A 27989-nucleotide genomic window follows, 5' to 3' on the forward strand; every position below is an offset into this window, starting at 1 on the left:
TTGAATTCTAACTTTCCCTTGAATTTGCCTAGTACCTTCACTCTTTTGCCACCATACGCAAAAATTCTTATACAGGAGTCGACTACCGGAATACTGCCCAAACCTTTAAAATCCTTGACATTAACCAGAGTAAAAGGGGAACCGGAATCAGCAAGAAACTTCATGCCGTTCCCGTTCACATTTATAATACACACAGGACTTTTCCTTCTTTGATCCTCTCCGATAGAAGCTATCTCTACAACCCCTTCTTCTTGTATAGATGATGAAGACAACATTAATAATTCGTAGCGCTCATCATCCTCATACACGCAGTCCTCTTCTATGGCCCTCACAGTACGAGGAGGTACTCTCTGCGGTACAGTTGCCTTGCACATCCGTGCTAAGTGTCCTTTCTTCCCGCACTTGAAACAAGTCTGATTTATGGCATAACAAAACTTGAAGTTTCCCAGATGAGAGGTGCTACCACAACGATAACACGAAGGATGTTGTTCAACTCTCGCCTTGGGGAAATTGGACACAGATGGTGTCCGGGAAGCATTGACGTTACTACTCTTGGCTGGTTTAACAGAAGCTTTTGTGGTGACCAGCTTGACCTGAGATGCAGAAATGGTTTCAGATGACGATACAGGTGTATTTAACTCTTTCATGCAGAGTTGAGAATGCTCAACACTCTTTGCTAAGATAAGAGCAGTCTCAAGATCAGGATCATCGGAGGATAAAAGCTTCTGTTGGACTTTCTTGTCACAAGTACGCTCAATTAGCTGATCACGAATTATTTCATCACGAAATTCTCTATAATTACATTTGAGAGCCAAAATTCTGAGAGCAGCAACAAAGTCGTCAATGGATTCACCAGGCATCTGCGCACGCTGTAAAAATTTGTGCCGTTCCAGAACTACATTGCGCTTGGGATTAAATCTTTTATCAAGAGTTTTTACCAGGGAAGCATAGTCATCGACAATTAGTGCATCCCCATCTTCACCACCACTGGTGCACGTCCACACCGACTCCAGAGGTAAAGTTTGCAAAATTGACCTTGCCTCAGCACCTACATTGTACATTAGTAAGGCCTTCTTTTTTTTGGATGTGAAAGTGTCACCATCGATTGCCTCCAAATAAGCCTCAAAGGTGGCCTTCCATTGTGGCCATAGCATAGGAGGAGGACCAGGTAACTGTAAAAATGGAGGTGGAGCAGTAATGTTATCCATTGTCAATCTTGCGTGGGTGAGTTGCTGCCACTAAGATTAACACTATGCTGCAAATGTCACTTAGGAATCCTTCAACTGCTACAAAAAAGTGTCTTTTAGCGAGAGAAAAGAAAAAGAAAAAATATATAATACACTAGTTAAACTTCAGAGATGCTCTCTTGGGCTTAAGGATGATTATATGTGCATATAACTGTATATAGTCATTCCTGCACAAGCAAAAGTGCTTTCCCGTGAACAAGACTGTACATTTCCCCAAGATTAAAGAATTGTGGGTAAAAATATTCCTCCATAATATTGCTCCATATGCAAAATATTGCTCCATATGCCATCTCAACAAAAAAAAACTGCAAGGATAAACGCTGAACTCCAAGCACAGCCTTTATCTAAAGCGCATGCTTCAGAACATCCAGTTGCCAAGGTTACTGTACACAACCAGGCGAGGAACGTCAGAGCGTGACGCTCGCGCTTACGCCGCGCGCCGATCTACGCGCCGAGCAACACCAAAAGAAGGGGAAAGAAACAAACACTCTCACCGCCGACGATCAAATCAAATCTGGAGGAAGAGCAGCAGAGAGAGCAGCGGAGGGAGACTTCAAATCCGGCAATCCCAAAGCTCGACGACGCTCAATTTTCTCGAATTCCCGCCGTTACAACAGCAGTGCAGGCAGAAACGGAACCACAGGACCGATGAAGGGGGAACCGAGAGCCGGACCAGCCCGTCGCCAATGAAAAGAAGATACGACGTTGTAAGGTAGAGCTTCTTTATTCAGGTCCTGACGCTCTGATTCCCCGGCAGCAACTGCCAACCCCGAACGCTCCACATTCCCTGCACGGAACCTTCATTCCAGGTTCCGTGCAAAGAACCCGAACGCGGTAAGAACCCCAACAGACGGGATGTCATTAATGTGATTGACGGGATAGACCATGGAGTTCCCAACCAGAAGCTCATCTAAAAATATCCCCTGTGGTGTGTGTTCAAACTGTAGGTTTCCTTTATTGTGTGGACCTAAACTGTCCCATATAAAACAGTTATTAAAACAGGAATGGACATTAAAATCACCAAGCACAATAACCGAATAAGGATTTTTACAAGATTCATTATACATTTGTAAAAAATCAAATAGACTGAATAAGTGTTCATTTGGCGTATTCTTAATAAATGAATTATAAAAATTTACAATGAGCCAAGTCCCATTAGAGTTGGAGTGGATTTCTACTGCTAAACAATAAGGCGAGCCTGTCTCCACTTTACTATATTTACCATCAATGGTCAATGCGATAAGGGTTAAAAGTCCGCCTTTAGCCCTCCCCCTACTAGAGGCCACCGCTGGTGACCAAAAAGCAGAAAACCCATCCAGCCAAAAGGTGTTTTCGGTGTTCCAGGTTTCTTGTAGACCAATAATTTCGTGGCCTAATAGGCTATCCCTCCAAATAGGGTCATGAACTTTGTTGTTTAGTCCAGCTATATTCCAACTAAGGACACTTGTGCCTGAGGGCATTCGAGGGGCGCCAACAGTATCATCCACTCTTTCATCAATGACATTCCCCATCGCAGGCATAACGTTTTGGGTGCCCTCTCTACTTATAACTGGCACAGAACCACTGGAAACCATGTCCTCTTCCTCTATAGAGGATGAACTTTCCCTAATAAATCTAGAAGTAGCCCCAACAGAGTGCAGTCAATCATTAGAGTCTAAGTTACTCAAAGCCTGAAAACGATTTGAGGTAACAAGACCTTGAGGAAACAGGCCTTCAGGATGACATACTCTGCCCTCCAATGGGACACTGCGGGGTAAATTTATCTGTTGTTTGTAGAAATAACCCAATGGGTGAAGGGTAATGCCCTCTTCAGTGTGGGGGAGCAAAGTTGCTTTTGATAAGATATTATGCACTATGTAGGGATTTCTAAAATTTATTACAACACAATCCCCCTTTATGGTCTTGCGCGAGCGCCCAACCCAGGAAACTCTTCTCGTTGTCAAAATCTGGTGGGCTAAATGTGTTGGAAAACCGTAATGCTTATTTAACCACGAGACTGATTTATTTTTAAGGGATTCATGGGTTTCAGGGAAAGATTTCTGGGCGACGTCCTTCAAGGGGGATACATTTGTTAACACTACGACAAATGGGGCACAATCAGGTGGAAGGTCTGGTTTTGCTCCTCCTAGATATGTGCTTGCGTTGCGTTATTACTACTTGAGCAACTTTCAGGAGGTAAAATGTTATTCTCATTTGTCGTGGGTTCAACAACCAGTGGCGCTGTACTGTTTAAAGTATCCATTGGGGGCCTAGGGATGTCAGCAGAAACAGGTAGACCCTTGGCTACTCTAGTCATATTCCCAGGGGAATTAATCTTACGTGCCAAAAGATTACGAAGGCCTTCAATCTCAGCAGATAGTTCATCAATCTTGGTGACTAAGGGTTCAACAATTTTCAAAATTTTAGACTCTAAAAGACCTAACAAGGATTCAAGTTGATGAGAGTCTAACTTGGCCATAGGGTTGTTAGGGATGGCTAGTTCCTTGGTGACCTGATTTGTTGAAGCAGGGCCCGTCTTTTTATGAGTACTTCGTAGGCAACCCTGTTTCAAATGAGTGCGTTTACGAGATCTTAGCACTCTCTGGGTTGGCAGGTCCGGAGAGTCTTCTACGGTCTCATTAACATCAGTTACTAAGTCCCTGTTAACATCAGGCGATTCTTGTTCACTAGGAAGTTGATCACCCAGGGTTAATAAATCATTATTCTCATTTAAACAGTTCGTAGCATGAGATGGGGGAGAGGATAAGGTGACTGTGTTATTTAACAGAGGGCTAGTTGTCGTTAAGTTTGAACCCTGTCCTAAGGATTTACGCCTATCGCTATTAATTTTGGTGACTACTTTGACTAAGTAGTTATCTAGCGTAGACGTAGTCGTGGATTTACTGCTTGCTAAAGCTTTAGCCATGTTTGGCAAACCCCTGGGAGAACCTAAAACTTAGATTAAACTTAAATTAAACTTTCGCACAATGTGGCAACACCAACACATATGATGATACCTAATAGCCAAATATGAACAGATTAAAACCAATACTACGGAGCCGATATACCATGAAAAGGGCAGATCGCCCCCACCGTAAAATTAAATATATAGTCTTGTAAAGTCTTACACGTTAATGAGGTGGCCCGTCCCGGCCTCAATCGGTCCTCTGAGGGCCACAGAGGGCCCGCCCTTTGCCCGGGCTTAGCCCGGCGCCGCGCGCGTCCCGCGACGTGGAGGGAGCCTCTCAGCTTTAAGCGCCTCCGGGCGCGCAGGAAAGCGGAAGTAGGAGGTGCCGCTATGGACTCTGGGGGCTGTAGTCCTCCTTCGTGGCGTCCAGCAAGTGCGAGGGAGACCGCAGCGTCTCCGACCCCCCAGTGATGCAGAATTGCGCAGCGGAGCGTCCGGGCGTCAGGTGAGTGCCTCAATCGCCCACACAATGCCCCACTCTCCCACTCACTCTCCCACTCACTCTCTCCCACTCACTCTCTCCCACTCACTCTCTCCCACTCACTCTCTCCCACTCACTCTCTCCCACTCACTCTCTCCCACTCACTCTCTCCCACTCACTCTCTCCCACTCACTCTCTCCCACTCACTCTCTCCCACTCACTCTCTCCCACTCACTCTCTCCCACTCACTCTCTCCCACTCACTCTCTCCCACTCACTCTCTCCCACTCACTCACTCTCCCTCACTCACTCTCCCTCACTCACTCTCCCTCACTCACTCTCCCTCACTCACTCTCCCTCACTCACTCTCCCTCACTCACTCTCCCTCACTCACTCTCCCTCACTCACTCTCCCTCACTCACTCTCCCTCACTCACTCTCCCTCACTCACTCTCCCTCAGCATCACCACATCAGTATCACAATAGTACACCACCACATCAGTATCACAATAGTACACCACCACATCAGTATCACAATAGTACACCACCACATCATCATCATCATCACTCAGCAAGACCTAAGTATCATCCAGCATCACCTCAGCATAGTCTCAGCACCAGTCACCACCACCACCTCCTCATCACTCAACACCTCAGCCTGCTTTTGGAGTCTGCCATCTGTTGATTCTCCCCTAGCATCTGTCCACTGCTAGTGTTACAATACAGGTACTAGTTCACAACCTTCAACCTATTGTTTATGCCCCCTCAAAAAAAAAACTTTAACAAGCACTGCAAGAACAAAAGAAAAATGAGATTTTTTTTATTGTATGTACATTTTTTAATATGGTCTTTCTGGTCTGACATGTCTTCTTGGTCATATATAAGGTAACAAAAATGCTTCTGGCACTTTATTACAACTTTGCAGCATGCTGCACAGCAGCCACACTTCTCTACAGCACAGCTTAAACACATTTGCAAAGTCAATAGCTCTGCCTAAACACTTGTAAGGCCCCAAAGGCGAGACCTATTGGCTATGCCAATGCTTGTTCAATACAAACCAACTCCACACTTGGAACAATTTTCAAGGAAAAATGGTCAATGTATTTCTATGGAGAAAAACAAAGTTAACGGCTTGCAGGTAAGTACTTATTTGTGGGAGTTGCTATTCTGTGGTTAGAACCCAGGGTCGAGGATGCACCCTCAGAACACCCTCAGATCTCTAGGGCGGCCGGGTGCAGAGTGCTGAGGCCCAATGTTATCCAATGGGGGATAGGGGACCTCCGGTTGGTGGCTGCTCACGAGCAGGCCACTAGGTTGTGGGAGCAAAGCTCCTGTGTTAGGCTTAGGGCAAAGGGGGGATCCGGTTTAGCACACAAAGTGCAGCAGCGCAGGGGCAGCTGGGTGCAGGGTGCTGTTTTGGCGTCAGGTGGCCTGTTTAGAGTGGGAGTTGCCGGTTTTGGATTTTATCTGCAGGTGCAGTCAAGGAAGACTTCTGGGAGAAACCAACAGCTGGGCAGGTAAGTTGGAGGGCTCGGGACGTAGGTGCACCTCAGGTTCTCTTCTCCAGGTCGCAGGGGTGTCTTTTGGTCGGATTTCACCTTTCCGGGCCACTTGTGGTGGGGGGGGGGGGGGGGGGGGGGTCTCCATGCCGAGGCTGCAGGCGACGTTGGGGAGTCCTGGAGGGGTTAACCCATGGTGGACTTGGACTCTGGAATGCTGGGGGACCTCGCTGGGACTGGTGGGCCACTCTGACTTGGGCTGTAGGCGTCTGGTGCAGTGGTGGTTCCAGGCATCGGGTTTCTTTGGCCTCCGCAGGCTCAGTCTTTCTTGGCTTTTTCTTTTGAACAGAACTGCTGTTCACAGGAGATCCGGTCTTTGTTAAAGGTAGTCAGTCCTCCCAGGGGTTCTGGAGGTCGCTGGCTGCAGGACAAGGTGACTTTTAGTGCAGGATCTCTGGGAACTGCAGAAGGACCGGTAGCGCTGGGGCCCAGTCAGTTCTTCTCTGCAGTGTCCTCTGCTGGGCGTCTTCCTTCTTCATAGGTTGCGGGAATCTGTCTTTTTGGGTCAGGGCTGCCCCCTAAATACTGTATTTAGGGGTCTCTCGAGCAGTAGCCAATGAGCTACTGACCTTGGTGTGACTACACCCTTGGTGTGCTCACCCCACATGGGAGAGTGGGCACAATCCCTAATCCTGATTGGAGAGTACCTGCCATCTGCAAGATGGTGGGTACTGAAGCGTGGGCTTCACCTCCCCTCCCCACCTGAGGGGTGGGATTGGCAGAGGTGGGCCCACCTTATGGGCTGTGTATATCTTTCCCGCCTGTCTTCCCACCGAAAAGGAGGGGAGACAGTAAGGGGGCCTGCTCATGGTAGCAGGAGAGACTGGGTGTCGCATTACAAAGATGGCAAGTACTTTGAAGCTCCCCTGCGACAGATGGCTCTTCCTGGCCTGGGGGAGGTGCTTGGGCAGACGCGTTTCAGCCTTGCGGCTTTCTTCAGTGCCCGCTTCACTAAACTGATGTTACACCTGGAGGTTCTTAAATTCTGTCTTATTAGCTCCTCACTGATTGGACCATCGCAATAGCCCAACCTCCTCGGTTTCGGCCCCACACAATCCCGTGACGGTCCATGTCGGATTTTCCATGTCCTCCACTGCGAAATGCAGATACAGTGATCGGCGTCTTCAAACACCCAGTGGTGTTCCAAACCATTGTTTGGCTGTGGAAAGCACTTTTACTCCGGTGGTCCGTTAAGGAGGCAAAGATGTCAGTTGCAAATTTGGCCACTTCCAAGCAGCGGACCACTTCTGTCAGCTGCCTGCTCTCTCCCCCAATGGTCACAAGCTCCGGTAAGTCCATCAGACCATCGGGGGGGTGATGCGCTGTGTCTTCCAAACACCACACCACACTTCGCAAATCTTGCGCGTCACTCCAAACCGAAAGGCGTGTCGGAAAAACGGCGTTTGCATACCGTTACATATAGAAACCAATCCCACTCCACAGGAACGGGTCCGACACATGCTCGGTGGCCAAAGGTAACTCTATTGGAATGGGGGCTCCCATAATGCTGGAATAGCGAAACACATGGGCAGACGCGTTTCAGCCTTGCGGCTTTTTTCAGTGCCCGCTTCACTCACTCTCTAAGGGTGGCACACTAATTGCTGCAGCACTTAGAGGCCTTCCTTGACCACAGTACCCATGGTACCTTTTACAAGGGACTGACATGTGGCCAGAGAGGTGCCAATTGTGGGTACAAGGTAGTTTGGGAAGGTACACTGGCCCTGGGAACCTGATAGGCAGGGACCCAGGGTACATCAAGTCAAAGTGCACCAGTAGTCTGGCAAACAGCTGTGGGGGGGTTACTGCAACAGAAATCCAGCTTCCTACACATGACTATTCATTCAAGCTACATTTGTGGACATATGCCCTTTTTAGGTCTCTGCTAGACAGAGCTTGCGAGACTTGTTGTCTTCAGTGGCGGCACCTCCACAAAGGCGACAAGTGTCACCCCACTGCTTCACAGCCGAGAAGGAAAGAAAATGATAACTCGTGTTATCATTTTGTGTTTCCAGCTGCTGCAGCTTTGCGTTTGGGGTGGGGCTGCTCCACTGACAGAGGAGCATGGGTTTGCCCACTCCTAACTGCACATGACTGTTTGGCCGGCCACCCATTCATGCGCACTTTGCATCTTCTCCATGCCTATGTGATTAAATAGAGAGCTGTTTTTTTTTCAGTCATAGTCTGAGAGAAGGAAGGAGCTCACTGACAGATAACCCAGGAGTGGAGAGTATGTGGCGCAGTGGCCAGAGTTGCTGACTGGAGAGTTGGGGGATCCCTTTTCGAGTCTCGGCAGCACAACATCCTGTGATTATTTTCAAATCACTTCATCTGTTACGGCGATCAAATGTTACATAAATCTGCTGCAAGAGTAACAAGCAGGAAGGGGGTGGCAAATGGTGTTCACGGGCGCTTTGATGTCCTCAGTGGCCGCGCGGCTCACTGAAAACATCAAAGCGCCCGCGAAATGTAAGTGATCGCAATCGCGATCACACTTCAAAGCGCGGCCGTGTGGCAGGCGAAAGTGAAAGTAGTTTTGGAAGTGCAAACAGTGGCTTTTCAGGCCGCCAAATGGTGCGCGCACCCGGGGCACATGCACTGTACTTGGAGGCCTGAAATGCCACTGTTTGCACTTCCAAAACTCGCTTACTATAAGTCTCGCCAGAGCAGCGCTAAAGCGCTGTCTCAGGCGAGACCTAAAAAGCAAAAGGAAGCAAACTTGTTTGAAAACATTGTTTCACTAAAGCAGATGCTAACAGTATTTCGGCTGCGGAAAACGAATAAGAGAAGCAGACTAGGAACAAGCATTGGTAAATGCAGGAAATTATGCTGCAGCCAATAGAAATGGAGGAAAAATAAGTGACACGCACAGGAACCAACGAGAAGCCAGGAAAGAGGAGGCAGGATGCAAGTCCCTTTTAGTTTATATTAAAAACAATACATTTCTTAAGCGCAGCGCAAGTGATGTGTAGGCGAAACCAAATAAAGAAATTTAAATTGGACCAAATGAAAAGCATTCCGACCTTCAAAACAAATTAGTGTCTTTATTTAGGAGTTCAACAGGCTTGTATGTACACCACTATGCGGGTGATAGCAAGAGTACGGAGAGTGCCCTTAATGCTCAAAGGCATCGAGCCAGCTTTCATGAAGTGTCATAAATACTCCAACAAAGTGAAGACCATTTGTAAGAAAGTGGGTTTCTGTAGCAGTAACCCCCCCCCCCTCACCCCCCCCTTTTTTTTTGCCTGAAAGCTGATGCACTTTTCCTTGTTGTGCCCTGGGCTCCTGCCAATCAGGTGCCCAGGGTCGGTGTTCCTTCCCTAAAAACTGCCTAACAGCCAAAACCTAATTTGGCAAACCCTGGCCACATGGCAGCCCCTGGTAAATGGTACCCAGGGCCTTGTGACCAGGGTAGGCCCCTAAGGGCTGCAGCACTCATTGTGCCACCCTTAGAGGCCCTGTACCTTAACACACACACACTGCTCTTGCAGGCTGAGTGTCTGGGTACAAGACAAAACAGAGTCGACATGGCACACATTCCTGTGTGCCATGCCCCCCACCTACACTGCCCTGACATACATCAGCCACCCCTCTAGCTGGGTGCCCTATGCCAGTGGTGTGGGCACAGGAGCATGAGCCCTTTGCCCCTACAGTACCCATGTCCATTCCTGGGTCCTGTAAGTGCAGTGCTGCCTTTTAAGAGTACATGGTGCTGAGAGCTCATCAAACACGAACTCCACAGCACCATAATGGCAACACTGAACACTGAAGACTGAAGTTTGGTATCAAACTTCTCAGCACATTAAACCCGCACTGATGCCAGTGTGGGATTTAATGTACCAAGCACCCCAGAGGGCATCTTAGAGATGCCCCCTAAAACCGAACCTACAATCCACGTCTGGTCTGGGAGGCTGCCTAGGCTGCCACACAGCAGACATGTTGCTGGACCCCTGGGTGGGAGAGCCCCTGCTCTCCTGGGCCTGCAACAATGCACATCCTGGGCAAGGTGCTAAATCTCCTCCCACAGGATGGGCAGGGGGAAGCTTCAAAGGCATGCAGCCTCTGTGAGCTTCCCCAGGCCACTGGCAACCCCCACTCTGGTGGGAAGCCTACCGGAAACCCCAAATAAGGACAGGGGATGTGCCAGCCTGCCAACCCCACCCCTCAGGTGGGGGAGGCGAGGTGAAGCACATCTCCGGGCGCTCGCCATCTTGAAGATGGGAGGCCCTACCCAATCAGGACTAGGCTACTGCCCCCCTCCCACAGGAGAGAGGCAGAATAGGGGGTGTACCCACCCCAGGACAGGGACCCATTGGTCTCTGCCCTTCACCTACAGGTAACGCCCTAAATCTAGTATTTAGGGGCACCCTGAACCTTCCTTCACCAGATTCTAGATTCCGAAATGCAAAGAAGAGCAAGAAGAAAGAAGACCTGCCCTGCAGCTGCTAAGAAGAGGAAGACACCAACTGCTTTGGCCCCAGCCCTACCGGCCTGTCGACCCTCGAACCTGCTCCTGCTCCAAACCGGCATCTCTTGTGGCCAGCAACCTCACAAACCCCGTAGGCCCTGGCTCCCTTTTGGCTCTAAGCACCTGGGACTCCCATGAGTAGAGGCTCTACTCAAAATCTGCTTCTAATCCCTGGCATCAGCCCGGAACCGCGAACCCTTCACACTCTGCACCCGCCAAGCCTGGCCTGTGCCGGAGTGAACAAACACCACGAGGACGACCCCACGGCGACTGTGACTACGAGTCCGGCACCCAAGGACTTCCCTCGACGCTCCTGACGACGCCTGCAGCCTCAGAACCAGGTTTCCCCCTCATCCCCCCCCCCCCCCCCCCCCCCCCCCAAACGCGATCAACAGAGGGTAAGATTTCCCAACACCAAAAGGCACCCCTGCACCTGGCGCCCTGCGGCCCCCTGTGCCCAACTCTGGGGTACCTACCTTTCCTCCAACTACCCAACTTACCTCTCGAAGTGGTGGTGGCACCTGAAGAATCTTCGTCCCGAGCTTGCAGTCTTTTTCTAAACCGGAGCTTACCATTGAAATCAATTAAGCGCCCGAAGGCTCAAAAGCACCCTGCACCCAGCCGCCCGAGTGGCCCTGGCAGTGTAACCTCTACGCCTATCTACTTCCCCATTTGCCCTGAGCAAGTGACCAGGAGCCCAGCTCCAACAGCCGCGTGGCCTGCTAGTCAGCAGCCACCAACCAAGGCCCCCCTGCCTCCCATAGGATAGCATTGGGCCTAACTCTCTCTGCACCCGGCTGCCCCTGTGCCGCTGAGGGTGAAATAACTGTACCTACCTGACCCTGGGAGACCCCTGAGTCTATGCCCAGAACCTTAACTTTGCCAGTCGAGTACTTACCTTAAAGCCGATAACTCAATTTTCTCCATAGGGTAACATTGACTGGTTTTTCCTGTAATTTCTTGTTAAGTGTGGACTTTTCAAAACTTAAAATAGTCACCAAAAATCAGCCGAGTAACGAAAACGAAAATACTCACCTGCTATTAGGTGAGCTCCCAGTGCTGGATCTTGGTGCCCAACACTGACCCTGAAAAAGATTCGCAACCGTACTTACCAGTAACTCAATTTTCTTCCATAGGAAACCATTGACTAATTTTCTGTGAAATTTCTTCTAAGTGTCGATTTCTGCAAACTTTAAATATTCTTTAAACATCGTATAAATTCTGAAAACGTAATTACTTACCTGTTTTGGATAAAGGTCCCAGTACTGAGTCTAGGCACCCAGTACTGGATTACAAAAGTAACGAGAACATACTATGCCTGCAACTTGAATTTTCTTCCATAGGGAATCATTGACTGTTTTCTATGAAATATTTCCAAGTGTCAACTTTTAAAGTAGCAAAATATTGTCTAAAAATCATCACAGTAATTAAGTCGGCTTTTATCACTTGATTCCAAGTACTGACCCAGGACTGAATCTAGGATCCAGTCCTGGAATTCCAAAAGTAATCCTAAAAGTAATCTATTGCAAATAACTTGAAACTTCCATTGAACTCAATGCATTATTGTGTTTAAAATTGTGTTGCCTATTGCAACCACTTGTAACTTTCTACAAAAGCCAATTGCATATTGCAAAAGTATTTATATAAAGCATCTCATTCTGAGAAAGTATATTTTAATACCTATTGTTGGTTCTAAAATAAAACAAGCATATATTCTTTATATATAAACCATTGGCCTAGAGTTCAGTTGTTGAGTGTGTGAGACCATTTGCTGACTGAGTGTGTGCAACAAATGCTTTACACTGTCCTATGATACTGCCTTACTGCTCGACCAAGCTACCACTTTAGAGAGTAAGGTGATATCTAACTTTAACCTCTGCCAAACCTCTGGGGACTGTGGACTCAGTACACACTGTACCTATTGGGGAACAGTATATACAGAGCCACTTTCTCACACCGTTGTATGTAAGGCACTGAAATAAAATTCTGCAAGCTGCTGGATGAAGATCAAAATGCAATGCCCTTCCTTTTTAAAAGCTACTAAAAGTGCATTCAAATTAAACAGTTGAGCGCTCTGAGAACTCTGATCATTTTACACCTATTAGGAGTTTAATCTGGAAGAGTTTGTCCAGTGCGCTCATTGGTTCCCAAAACTGAAATATTGACATAGAACACTTAAAAGACACTAACAGAAACCATTGTGTTGGCTGCCTGGCTTCCATGTGCGCTCAGAAATTACCTGGACAAATCGCTCAGCTCGCTGACTTCATTAGAATACGAAAGGAGAAGTGGAGAGCGTAAAAACCTGAAGTCTGTCTGTCTCTTCCAGTGGGTTTCAGAGGTATATGAGGAGGCGCAAGTGAACCTTGCTTCTCGGGAAGCTCTGCGCTTGGTATCTGCAGTGAAAAGGTATATTAGCGCAGCTCCTGCCAGCACATTGTCAGCGAGTGCAAATGCGCAGCTGAGAGGTGCTGGCCCCTGACGGACCTCATTGAAAGGCAGACTGCAGACAATGAAGGCCCCATTCCGTGCAGCTCCAGCACATGAGTTTTTCAGCTGAAAGACACCGGTTCCTCCATGCCAGATGCATACAGGGCGGCAGCTTCTGGCGGCGATGTTAAGGCGCTGTTTTCCTAGGGCACCTGCCAACTCCTTGTCAGATTGCTGTGTCAGTAAAGGGCGCATCTCCACGGGAGTGTGGGAGGCTCAGCTTCAGATAGAGATCAACAGCTTACTTCCAATAAGCACTGTATTATTTCGCTGTGCCGTTTCTAGGTATCTGGTCATTAAAACTCCAGCGGTTTGTAGCAATGGTGATTTATTTTTCTGCAGAATGCAAGCCAGGTAGACAGTGTGTGTTCAAGTTAAATGTAGCTTATTGTCAAGTGTAGGGCAGCTAGCCAGAAGGTAAAATGCTTGGTGAAGGAAGAAACGCAGCTGTTCCATGACTGGCCAAGATAGCCATTTGGGAGTTGCTGTATGAAGACTGAAGTATTGGAAGCGCTCCTAGCCACTCCAAGTCAACTCGTTTTAAGTGGCCAGAGCTGCTGACTCGAGAGCAGGAGATCCTGGCTCGAGTCTCGGCGGCTCATCATCCTGTGATTCTGGGCAAATCACTTAATTTCTCTGAGTGAAAAGTTGCTATATAATCTGCTGAAAGCAAAAAGAGGCGGAACTTTACTAAAAAAATAGTTCCACTGATAGGAGAAGCAGATGGGGATCAAGCATTTGCAAATGCAGGAAAATATGCTGCAGCCAATAGAAATTACTCTGGCATTGGGAGCTGCTAAGCCGGTGCTGCTTTTTAAATGGGGGACTGACGGAGTCTAGACTAGATTGGATGGTTACATAAGTTGTGAAAAGTAGTTGGCATGGAGAAACTAAATGCAAGCATCACACACACGCCCTCCCCCTTTTGAAAAATACATGGGGCTCCACCATAGAATTTCCATCAACCGACTTCACTGAACTTACCTGCCCAAGATACTTACGGGGTACTCTAACTCACTGGGACGCCACCAACAACTGTGCGACACACTCCTCTGGGGGCAATCCTAGACCGCGGTAATGGCATACTTCGCCCCCCTGACACCTTGCTCCCACTAGCTGTCGAGGTATTCTCTCTGTCCATTTCTTCTTTTACATTCGCTATTTTTCTCTGCCTTTCCCTATTATGATTTTTTCCCCACCGGCCAATGGATGTACGTGGTGGCTAATGTTCTCTTTGCAAAATCAATAAAAAGATTTAAACCATAAAATGGCACCTGCTCAAGTTTAGCAGTAATTAGTCACTGCTCTTGGGGAAGGCTAAAGATGGACAGAGGCATGACGCATGATTGCAATGGGCAAATGGAGAGAACGAATAATGGAGCGACAAGGGAGCCAGCAAATAGCAGGGCTATGGGCAGGTTGAAGCTCACAATCTACATATACGCCATCTAGAGCGGAGGCCTAAAAGTTGACAATGTCAGTCGATCTTGCAATGATCTCTGCCTTTTGATGTTTGTAGTCCGTGATACTTCTACTCAGTCGAATAGCTCAGTGGATTGAGTGCCTGCAGCAGGCATGTGTTTGTAGCATGCAAGTCACAAGTATGAATTGCTCTAAGGCGTTACTTTCTCTTCTTGAGAGGTGAACAAAATAAGTATCATGATTTTGGGGGGCGTGGCTTCGCCGGCTGCAAGATGGCTGCACCTCAGTGGGCTCTGCCAGCTGAGCTCTAAATGCGGCATCATCTGGGGGCTGAGAGGCTCCGGGCAGGCCTTGGAGTAGAAACGCAGTCCTTGCTATCCTTGGGAGCCCACAAGATCTGAAAAAGATGGCTGCTGGATGTGAGTGCGGGGGTGACACTGTGGGCAGCAATGGCCTGCATGCACACTGTGTGGGACTTGCACTGTGTGGGACGGCCAGGGGGCCGTGGCTTGAGCCAGAAGCGGCAGAGCTTCGCAGGCGGCTGCTTGTCTGTGGGCTCCACGCTGGTGGTGCAGCCCGCTGCGGCGGAGAATATTTTCCGACCTTGCGGACATATATCTGGATGCCGCACACTAGCCGAAAGGCATTTATGTGAGGTGGCGATCAGCCAGTGGCCTTGAAGATGGGATCAAGCCGAGGCCTGTAGTGGAGTGACAGCGCAGATTTGCCTTAGGAATGGCAGCTGCTCGGCATCGCGGTGAAAGAGTTGGACGGATCGTCCTGACCAACTGTGGGGAGACTGCACTGGCCAACCGAATTGTGGCCTGAATCATGCAGGAGGAGCCAAATATCCGGTGAGCTGCGGGTGCTGGGGCTGCCGCATGACAGGGAGTGTTGCTTCCGGGGGCCGGGCCGAACTGAAGGGAAGGTGCTCAACGAGGGGGGGTGATCGGAGTACTGAGGGATACCCCTGATCGAGAACCCAGAGTGTGGGGTCACTCCACCCCCCCCCTTCCCTCTGCCACTGTGTCCCCTCCACAGCAGCCCACAAGCTGCTTTCCCATGCTGGCTGGGCAGCCAGACGTTGGTCCGAATATTGAGGGCACACGTGCCGGGTCTAGAAGCGGTGACAGGTGGGATGGTGCTCCTTGCTGCCTTGTATAACGATGCTGCTTCAACAATTGCAATCACAAGTGTCTATTAGTCTACTAGCTGATTTGGGTGGGGACCCCTGTCTGTATGTGGCCTGCAGTGTTGCAGTGGATCTACCCAAGCCCCCCTCCTAACCCTTGGAGGAGCAGGTTACGCAGGACTACGCACCTGGACCCCCCCCTTTCACAGGCCCAAAATCAGTCATAGTGTCCAAAGTCCAACAACACCCTAACTGCTGCTACTGCGCTTGCCCCATGCAGGGGAGAGAGCAGTGAGGATCGCAGAGTGCCGCCCGGACGTCTGGTGACCTACGCTAGGCTGGTGCATGGCTCTCTATCCCCTTGCCTGGACTTCCCTAGTCATACCACGCAGTACACCACCTGCCATAATGGGTAAATCAGATGCCAAATAATCCAAACTTTAATTTGAGGGCAGGCGCTATGCCCTACTGTGGGAGCTAGTCTAAGAGGCTGAGGAACAGATCACACAGACTGAGGAAACAGCAACGTGTGACAATGACATCCGCTTGCTCCTGCTGGAGGTCAAAACCAGTCTGAAGACTATCGACTCTAAGCTGGACCATCTTCCTGCCCGTCTGGACCAAGTAAAGCAGCAGGTTGAGACACATGATGCCCGAATAACACATCTGTAATCCAGGGTGTCGGATGCAGACAACATGCTGACTGAGGATAGACAGCGTCTGTTGAAAATGGACAAGGTGCTGGAGCTCATCAAACCTAAAAACGAGGACCTAGAATCCCTCTCCAGAAGAAACGGCCTTCGCATCACTGTGCACCCGGAGTCCACGGCGATCTCCAGGATGTAAGACTGTGGAGTCCCTACTACGCAAGCTCTTTGGAACAGAACTATGCAATTTTTATAGTGGGGTGGGCTCATCGCTCGCTTGGACTGAGACTGCTGCTGGGAGCCCCGTTCCGTCCCATAATAGCTCGCCAGCTAAATTATCCGCACCGCAATGTGATTCTGAGGAGAGCTGGGAGAAATCAGGCACCAGGGAAACGTCCTCTCCTTTTTCCCAGCTTTCACCCTTGTAGTGCAGGCAGTGAGATGGCAATTCCTGCAGGCGAAATGCATCCTTCAGCAGTTCGAGGTGCCCTATGCTCTCCTTTAGCCAGCCAAGTTGCACATCCCACGAGGCTGCAGGATGCACTTCTTTACTGGCCCCAAAGCTACACTGTCTTTTGTAAAACAATTCGGCAAAACCAGACGCTCTCTGTCCAAATCTCCCAATAGTCTTAGGAGGGCCGCACTAGTGACCATGATTAATGGCATTTGCGACCATGACACCTTCAAGCGACCCTATCTGTTGAAACCAGAGTCTGGCTGGCTGCTGGACCATGCCTCCTCTTGTTTCTACTGTGCGCCCTAAGATGGCCAGACATTTGCTGAAATGGGATCATATATTTCCCCCCAGTCCCCCTATGTATATACTGCTCAGCCACCCTGGTCCAAGTGGCAGGGTTGTCCACCTGGTGAGGCAAGTGCCCATGGCATAATTCCAGAAAGTCTTCTTTATGATTATTGACAAGGGCAATTTGGGGTGGGTGGATAAATCAACTCAACCTGTTAGGGGGTGGTTGGAGTGGGTGGATGTGATCATGTTGGGACTTTTCTGACAGTTTTTTGCGGCGATTGGTTCGGGGGATGGGGGGGGGGGGGGAGAGAGTATCTGGCCGTTTATGCTCGGTCTTTTTGAGTTACATGTTATGTCATTGGAATTACAGTTTTGTCTCTTCTGGGCTCTCACACCACCTACACTCTAGCGCAACATCACACACAGTCGCACACCACTCTCACTATGGCACAACCGGATAACTGCATTAACTTCCTGATGCCATGTCCAGTGTCAGTTATTTAATGTGGAACGTACGGGATCTCCATGACCACTGCAAATCCCACCTAGTACACGCATACCTTGTCCGACAGGGAACCGATGTGTGTTTCCTACAGGAGACGCATCTGACCACTAGTGCCACATTCCGCCTCCGGGCTTGGTGGTGTGGCGAGTCCTATTCCTCGATCTACTCCAGCAACGGCAGATGCATATCGATCTTACTCAAGAGGGGGCTGCAATGGCACACTACACACTCCCTTATTGAAGGCACACTGTACAAACTACCCATGATTATGGTGGCCATACATGCCCCAAACTCTGACGATCCAGACATTTTTTTTGTGGAGAATTTGGAGACCAGTGGCGGCCTAGAGCCCGAGGACGATGATATGGGGTGGATACTTTAATGTGTATGGGAGGTGGCCCTAGACCGCTCTGGCGCAAGACAACTTCACCCGCAAACAGCAGATGCTCTTAGTACACTCACCACAGATAATTCACTGCTAGATGTCTGGCGGCACACTAATCAAACCACGTGCGATGGCACATGCTTTCTTTTTATCATAGCTCCTGGTCCCGCATAGACTTCTGGCTTGTGTCCAGAGGTGTTTTCACCTGGACTGCGTTAGTTACGCACCTTTCAGGCACTCTTTCTGACCATGTGCCAGTGCGATTAGTCATCCAGATCTCTCAGACCCTCCCCGTGCATTTTTGTGTGACTGCCCCACACGCATTCCGAGACGCAGCATTCAAGGAAGAGATCCGTCTAGCTAATCTAGGTAATTTCGCTCTCAATGCTGGATCGGTCTGATTGCCATCCACTCTGTGGGAGGCACTCAAGGTGGTAATCCGAGGGACCTGCATTGCAAAACAGTCTGGAGTGTTGAGCATGCTCAGCGGGTCATTGGGTAGGCTGAAATCGGAGATTCAGACCCTGGAACAGGCATACACTCGCGATCCCAGCCCTGCTGTACTGGCTGATATTAGAGACAAGTTATCCGCATGCTGAACAGAAGGGTGACAGGGAGGTAAAATACCTGGGGCAAGAAGATTGCACTGGAATAACGCTGCCGGGGCTGATTCGCAGGCCCCATGCCTCTGCATATGTGACCGAGCTGGTGGACAAAAGCTCACGGCTGGTCACCTCCCCGTAGGAATTACCAGCGGTAACGTCCTTTTTATGCCCAGCTTTATTCTGCTGCGACTGTGTGCAACCCGGGGAGACACTGCAAAATTACTTCGATTCTACCCAGCTACTTACCTGGACCCTGGACACAGGGAGTACCTCCCTCGATGCCCCGATCACACGGGAGGAGATTGCCCAGGTCCTTGCGTGTCTGCTTGTTGATAAAGCACTGGTCTCCGATGGGCTAACGCCAGCCTTATACAAGGAATACACCTCTATACTCCTCTCACACCTCATTGCGATGTATCACGACTCATTGACCTCGGGCCAAATTCCCCATCTCTTAGAGAGGCAATCATTGTAATTATACTTAATCTGGACAAACCTGCTGATCTCTGCGAATCTTACCGCCCCTTGTCCCTAATAAATATAGATAATAAGATATACTCAAAAGTCCTGGCGAACCGCCTTTTGCCTCTCATGCTCTTAATCGTGTGGCCTGATCAGTCCGGGTTTATACCGGGCGTTCCACATCGCACAATCTTAATACTATATTCTTGGTAATGCACCATATTCACCCCTCCCCACCTGCAGTAGCCGCTCTACTTGACGCCACTAAGGTGTTGGATTCCCTCTAATGGACGTTTCTCTTCCCATTGCTCTGACATCTGGGATTCAGCCCTAACTTTATAAAAAAACAAATGTATATTATATACACTCCCCACAGCTCGCATTAGATTGAATGGGCATGTCTCAGACCCAGTGGAGATTACGCAGGGTACAAGGCAAGGATGTTCTTTGTCCCCGCTCCTGTTTGCAGTGACTATGGAGTCACTGACAGCTAGGCTGCGCCAACGCTATTCCGAGCATGGCATCTGCTTCACCACCCATGAGCTGTTTGTGTCGATATATGCTGATGATATCACCCTCTACATACACAAGCCACAGATAAACCTTAAGCCCATGATGCGCAAAAAGGTCAGTTTCTGGGGGATATTCGGGAATTCAGATCAGTTGAGGGTAAAATCGATACTTTCCCCGCTTATGGATGCCATGCTGCCGTACCAGACTGAGTACCCACTGACATGGGCAGCGGAACCAACTCGATATCTGGGTATATGGCTAAGCAGAGACCTGGAGGAACTTTGGAAGGTAAATTATGGGCGCGCAATGAACTGACTAGTATCGTACATGGACTAAATTGCCATTATCCCTCGCCGGGCACTTAGCAATCGCAAAAATGGTTGTGCACCTCAAATTTTTATATCTATTCATCAACGTTCCGCTCCCACTCACAGCACAGTTCTTTAAGCGGCTATGATCACACTTGTGTGGGTGGGCCGACACCCTAGGGTATCGAATGAGCTATTCACGTTCCCTCTCATACGCCACTTTACACTTCTGGCTCCATCCCAGCCCATTCTAGCCGCAGTTCGCAGTGGAGCGCGACTAGGTTTCCTCATGGCCGCTTGCAACAGCATTGATCCAGCCGTACACAGTGGAATGTGTGCAATGGGCATGGGACGGCCTTCCCCCCCGATACAGAATATGGGCGCTGCGTGTCACGCTAGCTCACTTGCCATCAAAATATTTGCATACTTCTCCCTGGAAGGCCAGTTTCTCTCCCCATTCACTGGCACTACCGAGCGCGAGCTCACGGCGATAGATACACCACAGTACTACCAAATCAGATTGCCTTGCTACATGCCACATTCCCTGCCCCCTCCCCAGCCTCCACGGCACTAGAATACATACACACAACCGCATTGCAGCGCAAACTCCTCACCTGCCCCTATTCACTCAATATGACTGCTTCCCTCTGACAAAGAGTCACTAATGAGACAGACACAGCTGTCCCTGCAGTTTCCAATGCTCCGTTCGCCTTTTTGCGATGACCCTCTATCGGGTCGTAATATCTTGCCGCTGTCCTTGATGTTTACCATATGGCCTGGATAAGTGGGCTGGCCAAAATATGCTGTAGTCATTTTACTGGCAATTGTGATGTGTGCGGAATGTTTACAGTTTACTTTAGTACCTGTTGAAACCATGTATTGCAATTTGCGACGCTATGCTGTTGCCCAAGAATGACCCAGTTGGGAGTATTCTCCCTGAATTGTATGTCTTTTTCAAAAGTATAAATAAAGCTTTTAAAAAAAAAAAAAAACTATCAATTTTACTAGGTAATTTTGACAGCACTCGTTAATGGGAATTGACACATTTCATATTGTGTTTAGCTCTCTGTCAAATAGTACATTTTATTTAGCATTCCTTGTCCATGAATGCCCGTGGTTACATAAAGGAGTAACAGCACATCAGCTGCGGGAGCTTGGGTGCTGTATCTGCCCGAGGAACAATAACCATCTGGCCAGGCAATGCTGAAACACATTGACAAAGCCAATAGCTCTTGCATTGCCGTGACCAATTGGCTTTGCCAGTGCTTGTTTAATTATGTGGTGATGTTTGATTTCGTTTTTTTAATTTTATACCATGCATAGTTATGAATTTATATATTTGTTTATAAATGTGTGTGAACCAAAATAGATATTTTTATTGGCTGGATCTCAGCGGTAGGTGGGTAGGATGTGGGCTTTTCATAAGGCAATTCAGCTGTACGTTTCGAAAAGCAAATTTCTTGCTGCACTGAAAGTTTCATTTTTTGCAGGTTATGTGGTCTAAATATGTGTTTTCAGGGAGAATAAGAAATGGGGTAGGTAACTGATTTTTCTCAAACCACATCTGCTATGTTTTTTCTTAGGTACAGCTTGGAATATAAAGGATAAGATTCCTTCATCTAGCCAGGCGGACACCGTGAATGCCATTCTGAGGATTTTCTCAGAAACTTTGCAAGTTGATGCAGGAGAAATCATAATTCTGATGAAAGAAACTGAAGTGCAAAGATTGAGAGACACTGCAGCAGAGATTGAAACTGAGGAAGCAATCGCTGGCTTAGAAGATGCTGCCTTAGATGAAGAGGTGATGGATGAAGCTCCCCAGAAGTCAAAAGTGAATAAAAGGCACATGGATATTTCAGACTTTCTTCCAGTAAGTAAAGCAGAGAAATAACTATGTCCTAGTGACAGGAATGTCAAAAGTAATTTCATTTAAACACCATGGTCATATGTGTAAAACTGGCTCTATATATACCGCACCAAAGTGAGGTAAAATGTTTATAGAGTTCAAGAGTCCCCAAAGGTAGGCAGAGGTTCAACTTAGATAGAACCTTACTCTCTAAAGTGGTTGCTTGGTCGAGCAGTAAGGCAGTATCAGAGGACAGTGTTAAGCATTTGATGTACACACTCAGTCAGCAAATTAATTCACACACTCAAGAACTGAACTCTAGGCCAATTGTTTGTTTACAAATATACTGTTTATTTTTTAGAACCAAGGAAACCTGGTACAGGTAAGCATTAAATACTTTTCAGTAATAAGTTACTTGATATAGAACAGTTTAAAAATGCAATAGAAAGAGTACTTTGTTTGAGTTACAGGGGAGCAGTAGTATGCAACACAGTACATTGAAATGAATAGGTTTTTTCAACAAATTGCAGGTAAGTTACTTTTACGTTACTTTTTCTAACTCAATGCTAGATTCCTAGATTCAGCACTGGGACATGTCCTGCAAACAGGTGAGAAAGCACGTTTTGGTTATTTATGCGATCTTTAAAGAATATTCTTATATTTCAAAAGTTGGCACTTAGAAACTTTTTCACAGAGAACCACCAATGTTCTCCCATGGAAGGAAATTCAATTCACAGGTAAGTTACTTTTATGTTACTTGTCCTACTCAGTGCTGGATACCTAGATTCAGCACTTGGGCATTTCCTGAGAACAGTTGAGAAAATGCGTTTTGGTTATTTGTGCGATTTTTAAAGAATATTCTTAGTTTTCAAAAGTCGACACTTAGAAACTTTTTGGGAGAAAAAGTATCCATGTTTTCCTATGAGGAAAAGCAGGTTATCGGTTTCGAGGTAAGTACTCTGTCTTTGGAGTTGGGGTTCTGGGGTTAGATTAAGGTCTCCAAGGGTCAGTGATGCACTGTTGTTGTACCCTCAGCGGCACTAGGGCGGTCGGGTGCAGAGTGTTGAGGCCCAATGTTATCCTATGGATGATAGGGGTCTCCGGTTGGTGGTTGCTGGCAAGCAGGCCACGGGGTTGTAGGAGCAAAGCTCCTAGGGTTTAGCTCAGGGCAAGTTGGGGACCAAAGTAGCACCGAAGGTGCACCCTCAGCGGCACGAAGGCAGCCGGGTGCAGGGTGCTGTTTTGGGGTTGGGTGCCCTGTTGATTTCAATAAAGATTCTCCGGAACAAAGAAACACTGCAGGCTCGGATGAGGATCTTCCAGGATCGAACACCACTTAGAGGGTTAAGTTGGGATGTTGAGGGTTAGGCACAGTTTGTTTGGGCACACAAGGCCGTGGTGCGTCGGGTGCAGGGGTGTCTTGGGACGTCGGTTTTTCTTACCCGCTCTGGTCGCGGTAGGGGAGGTCCTCTGGATTAAGGCTGCAGGCATCGTCTGGAGGCTTGAGGCAGGTCAGGGGTTGTCGGATCTCGGGTCAGGGTCGCCAGGGGGACGTCCTCGTGGTGTTTTTCTGCTCGTGCCGGGTTCGGAGTGTGCAGAGTGGGCTGAATTCGCAGATCCTGGCTGGCACCAGGAGCTGCAGTTTAAACCTGTCCGGTGTTCACGGGAGAAACAGTCTGGAAATTGAAGGCAGGCAGGTCCTCCGGGGTTTGTGAGGTTGCTGGCTGCTGGACACGCCGGGATTTTGCAGGAGCATGTTTGAGGGGAGACCAGCCTATAGGGCTGGGGCCAAGTCAGTGGGCGTCGTCCTCTTGTTAGCTCTGCACGGCTCTTCGTCCTTCTTATCTTTTCTTGTTGTTGCTGTATCTGAGGAAGGAAGGTTCAGGGTGCCCCTAAATACTAAATTTAGGGGCGTTACAGGTAGGTAAAGGGCAGGGACCACTGGGTCCCTGCCCTGGGGTGGGTCCACCCCCTATTCTGCCACTCACTAGTGGGAGGGGGGCATGAGCCTGTCCATGGTTGGCTGGGTCCCCTCGTCCTCAAGATGGCATGGTTGGCTGGGTCCCCTCGTCCTCAAAATGGCAGGGACTCGAGGTTATGCTTCACCTCGCCTCCCCCACCTGAGGGGTGGGGTTAGCAGAGGTGGGCACACCTCTTTTCCTCACTTGTTTTTCATGTCTGTTCTCCCGCCCAAAGTGGGCGGTAGAACCAGTGGGGACCAGTTGCTGAAAGCAGCAAATGGTCTGGAGAGGCTCACAAAGGTGACATGCCTTTGAAGCTTCTCCTTCGTGAACCCTGCCCATCCAGGGGGAGGAGGCTTGGCACCTCTTCCCAGGATGTGCATTGTTTCAGGCCCCCCTGCACCATATACTCTTAAATGGCAGCACTGCACTTTCAGTGCCCATGAATGGACTTGGGCACTGTAGAGGTACAGGGCTCATGCACCTGTACCCTCACCACTGGCATAGGGCACCCAGCTAGAGGGGTGACTGATGTATGCCAGGGCAGTGGTTTGTGGGCATGGCACACAGGGATGTGTGCCATGTCGACTCTTCACTTTGTTCTGCACCAAGACACGCAGCCTGCAAAGGCAGTGTGTGTGTGTGTGTGTGTGTGTGTCAGGGTACAGGGCCTCTTAAGGGTGGCACAATAAGTGCTGCAGCCCTTAGAGGTCTTACCTGGTCACAGTGCCCTGGGTACCTGCGGTACCACTTACCAGGTGCTGACCTGTGGCCAGAGATGCCAATTGGGTTAGTTTTGGGGAAAGAACACCGGCCCTGGGAACCTGATTGGCAGGGACCCAGGGCACACCAAGAAAAAGTGTATCAGTAGTCTGGCAAAAAGTGTGGGGCGGGGGGGGGGGAGTTACTGCAACAGAACCACTTTCCTACAATATGGGCGTGCAATACAGCTGCAAGCAGCGTTCAACACTCATTCCCATATGTGTTCCCAAAGACACCCACCGCCCCCCCTCCCCCGCGAGCACTCATTTTAAAATGCAAGGCCAAGCTTCTCTGTTTTAAAAAGCAGCCATATCGGACACTGTGCCTGGGTGTCCTGCTTCACTTGGGAGGTATACAATGTCCGATAGTTTAATTTCACCAAGGTGCACGGTAATTGGATGAAGTCACTAAATAATAATTCACATCTGAGATCTGTTAAGAGTGCGCATGGGGACATCTGAGCTGATGTAGCCTTGAGGATGTCATCATTGAAATAAACTAGGGGCTGAGTGAGAAGACAACTGCTGTCTGTCATCACATTGTCAAACTATAGAACACTGAGGACTTCTCACAATGCAGCAACGTGCCACTGATATAACTCTCGAGGGAGAGCTGCCACATGGGAACTTGAGTGTCCGTTTGCGGCATCATCTTTTTCCAGGTAGACCTGAATTGTAACTCTTGGTAGTTAACATTGCCCACCATTCACCTGGCCAGCCTCATTTCCCAGGCTCCTGTCTTTCATCCAGAGGATCCACAAAATGACTGGCCTAAGGCCAAATGAGTTGACTCGGTGTGGCCAGGGAGGCAGGCTGCAGTCTGATATCAAGGGGAAGCGTTTATCCTTATATCCTGGCTTATTGCTCAGAACAAGGAAGCCAAACAAGGGATGCCAGCAAGCTAAACAGCTATTGTGGGCCGTATTGATCAGTTATCCCATCTTATAAAGGACATTACTGCATGTGGACTTTAGAAGACTGATCACACACATTTCAGCAATCCTGGACAGGTTAAATCCTTTTTACTCACTGTTGCCTTGTGCCGACATGATAATCCTCTGACTGAAATAGAAGCTGGGGCTTTGCTTGTCGTGTTGCAGGTGTTGAGTGAGGTGCTGAGCTCTGGTCCCTCCTGCTCGATTTGGAAGCTCCTTCAGTTATGTTATTTTCTAAGATTATTTTATTTGCTGTCTTCTGCTGGTTCCTTCTCTTCAATAGAACATTTCCCTCGTTCATCTCATGAGGTAATCATGCTGGTAAGTGGTGTGCTAACAAAATAAATATTCTCCACAGGTCTCTCCCAGTGATGGATTGATGAGAGCCTGATGATTAAGCAAGCCACACTACGGTGGGGAGGGCTAACTTCCTGTGATTACATGTTCACCACTCAACTATGGGACCACATGACCCTGGGATACATAAACTGGCCTGAACTTGCTTTTAAGTTTTTATTTATTACAGCATTCCTTTTGTATTTCATAAACCATTATGAAGGGTATATGGTAGCTGACTTTTCATCTGTCTACCTTTAAGTTTTAAGTAGTGCTTATGAACCAGTAATGTATTGAGATTATGCGCATGTGTTTTTAGGACTGTCACTTTTCCTTGAGGAAGGTCTGGAGAGAAGTTGCATAATTGAGGTTGGCTTCTTAGGTAGGGGTTAGAGCTCACATGGAGAGGGTTACATGCTCCCTGTAAATGTTTCACATGATGTGCAATGACTTGCTGCTTCCACTTCATTGTATTGAATATATAGACTTGGGATCCATATGCCTCTCTAAGGGACAGTTAATATTGTTCAGATGCCAGCCCTACTATGTTTATCCGTGAATGTAAGGTCATTAGTAGCCCAATAATGAGAGCACATACTTTCTAAGGTGAGAGAAGGTACAAATTCCATAGTTTCTGGAACCATATTTAACCGCAAGGAAACATGTTAAACTGAGAAGGCTGCAGTGTTATCAACTCGCACTCCTCCACTGTGTCTCTATTCTCTCAAGCAAGAAAAACTGCTTTTGATGATGCTCTCCCACAGAGCAGGTGCACAATAGGAGGTGGGTGTTCGTGAAGTGTTCTTTTTGTGAATGTTGTGTACCATCCTAATATAGAAGACTGCGCAGATGATGACTGCTCAGGAAGCTATTCTGGTTTGTCACTAATGTTTGACGTGGCCTAAGGATTTAATTTGTGCTTTTCACTCTGCCCTGAATGAATCGCGTCTACTGGCTGCCTGATTCCCAATGCCTAGGGCCCCATTGGCTTAAACATGAATTAATCACCTAGAGACTGATTAATCCATACCATTTTATTCCACTGTTTAGTGGACCAGCTACAAGATCGATAGTGTAGCCCTGATCATCCCAACTCACTAATAGCATATTGAAAATCTAGTATGGTGCCTCTTTTCTGTCTGATAACTCAAACTCTTGTTGGTTATAGTTGTGGCAGTTCCATGCATCAGTTTTGTCAGTAAAGAACACCTTAATATCTCCTTTTTTTATATATATAAGATTAATATGGGGACCTGTTCTCTTTATTTATGAAGCCTTCAAAATGTGGATTAATTCCATGCGTCTCTTGACAGACATGGGGATAATGAGGTCACTTGAATGTGAACTTATCTTGCGTGTGTTAAATTATGTTTAAACAAAAAAAATTAAAAGGTTTACCCTGCTTGAAAAACTCATGTACATTGCTCCATTATTTTAGCAGATATGGGTTGGCCACTCTGGGCAACATGTTTGTTGACCATACTTTCAAAACATTCAATGCTGTAGTTTATCATGCTCAGTTTTGGTAAAGGAAATGCCATTGGGGCCCACAACTGGTACAGTCCTACTCTCCAAAGAGGGATTTCAGACTGCCTGTATACAAGCACTGTACTCAACACCCTCATAATATTTGGGAGGACGAGAGAAACCACGTTTTACAGTGTGTTGGAAGAGAGCCTCCACATTGCACAAGAACGCTTGCAAGGATTAAGTATTTGGGCTAAGACCCAACCGATTTAGTGGTCTAGGTGCTCTTCTTTTATCAAGGCAGGAGTCTCCAGCAGATGCTTTACATGGAAGAAGGCTATTCTTCTAACTTCAGCAGAGGCAAAGGAGTCCTATTGCCTTACCTGTTGCCCCACAGCCTTTTATGTTGCATTCTCCACTGACCCACTTATGCATGGATCCTCTCCTTAATCAGGACTGTTTATAGTTTACAGTTCGCACAGCTGCCTCATCCAGGCAACCTCTTGACTCAGTCGAGGTTCTGAGGAGGTCAAGAGACTTGTAATGATAGGAGCATCTCTTCTTTATTAGTAGAACACTGCTTTTCGGATCTCAGTAGGCTAAACTGTTGCCTTTCCCTGCAGAAGTAAACATTCTGATCTTCGCCCAGGTCCTTCAATCTGTCTGAAAACAGTCAAGGTCTGTCTTTAGTGTGTCCGAAGGATGCTTACTTTACTTGTCCATTTGCAAAAACACTTCTATCATTATTTGAAGGAAGCATTCTAGAAGGAAGAACGTGTAGCGCAGACTTCACTCTCAGGACTCTAAAACACATTTTGCAGACTTAGTA

General features: G+C 48.1%; 1 protein-coding gene across 1 annotated transcript in view; it reads left to right on the top strand.

The window, feature by feature from the left end:
• Window positions 1-27989, top strand: part of HEATR3 (HEAT repeat containing 3) — a 302330-nt gene that overhangs the window by 125893 nt on the left and 148448 nt on the right. Inside the window, exon 7 of the mRNA XM_085637313.1 lies at window positions 21438-21724. Coding sequence (XP_085493439.1) covers window positions 21438-21724 — 287 coding nt within the window. The remainder of the gene's footprint in view (window positions 1-21437; window positions 21725-27989) is intronic.

The sequence above is a fragment of the Triturus cristatus genome, chromosome 12 (genome assembly GCF_964204655.1).
Source record: "Triturus cristatus chromosome 12, aTriCri1.1, whole genome shotgun sequence".
NCBI classification, from domain to species: domain Eukaryota; kingdom Metazoa; phylum Chordata; class Amphibia; order Caudata; family Salamandridae; genus Triturus; species Triturus cristatus.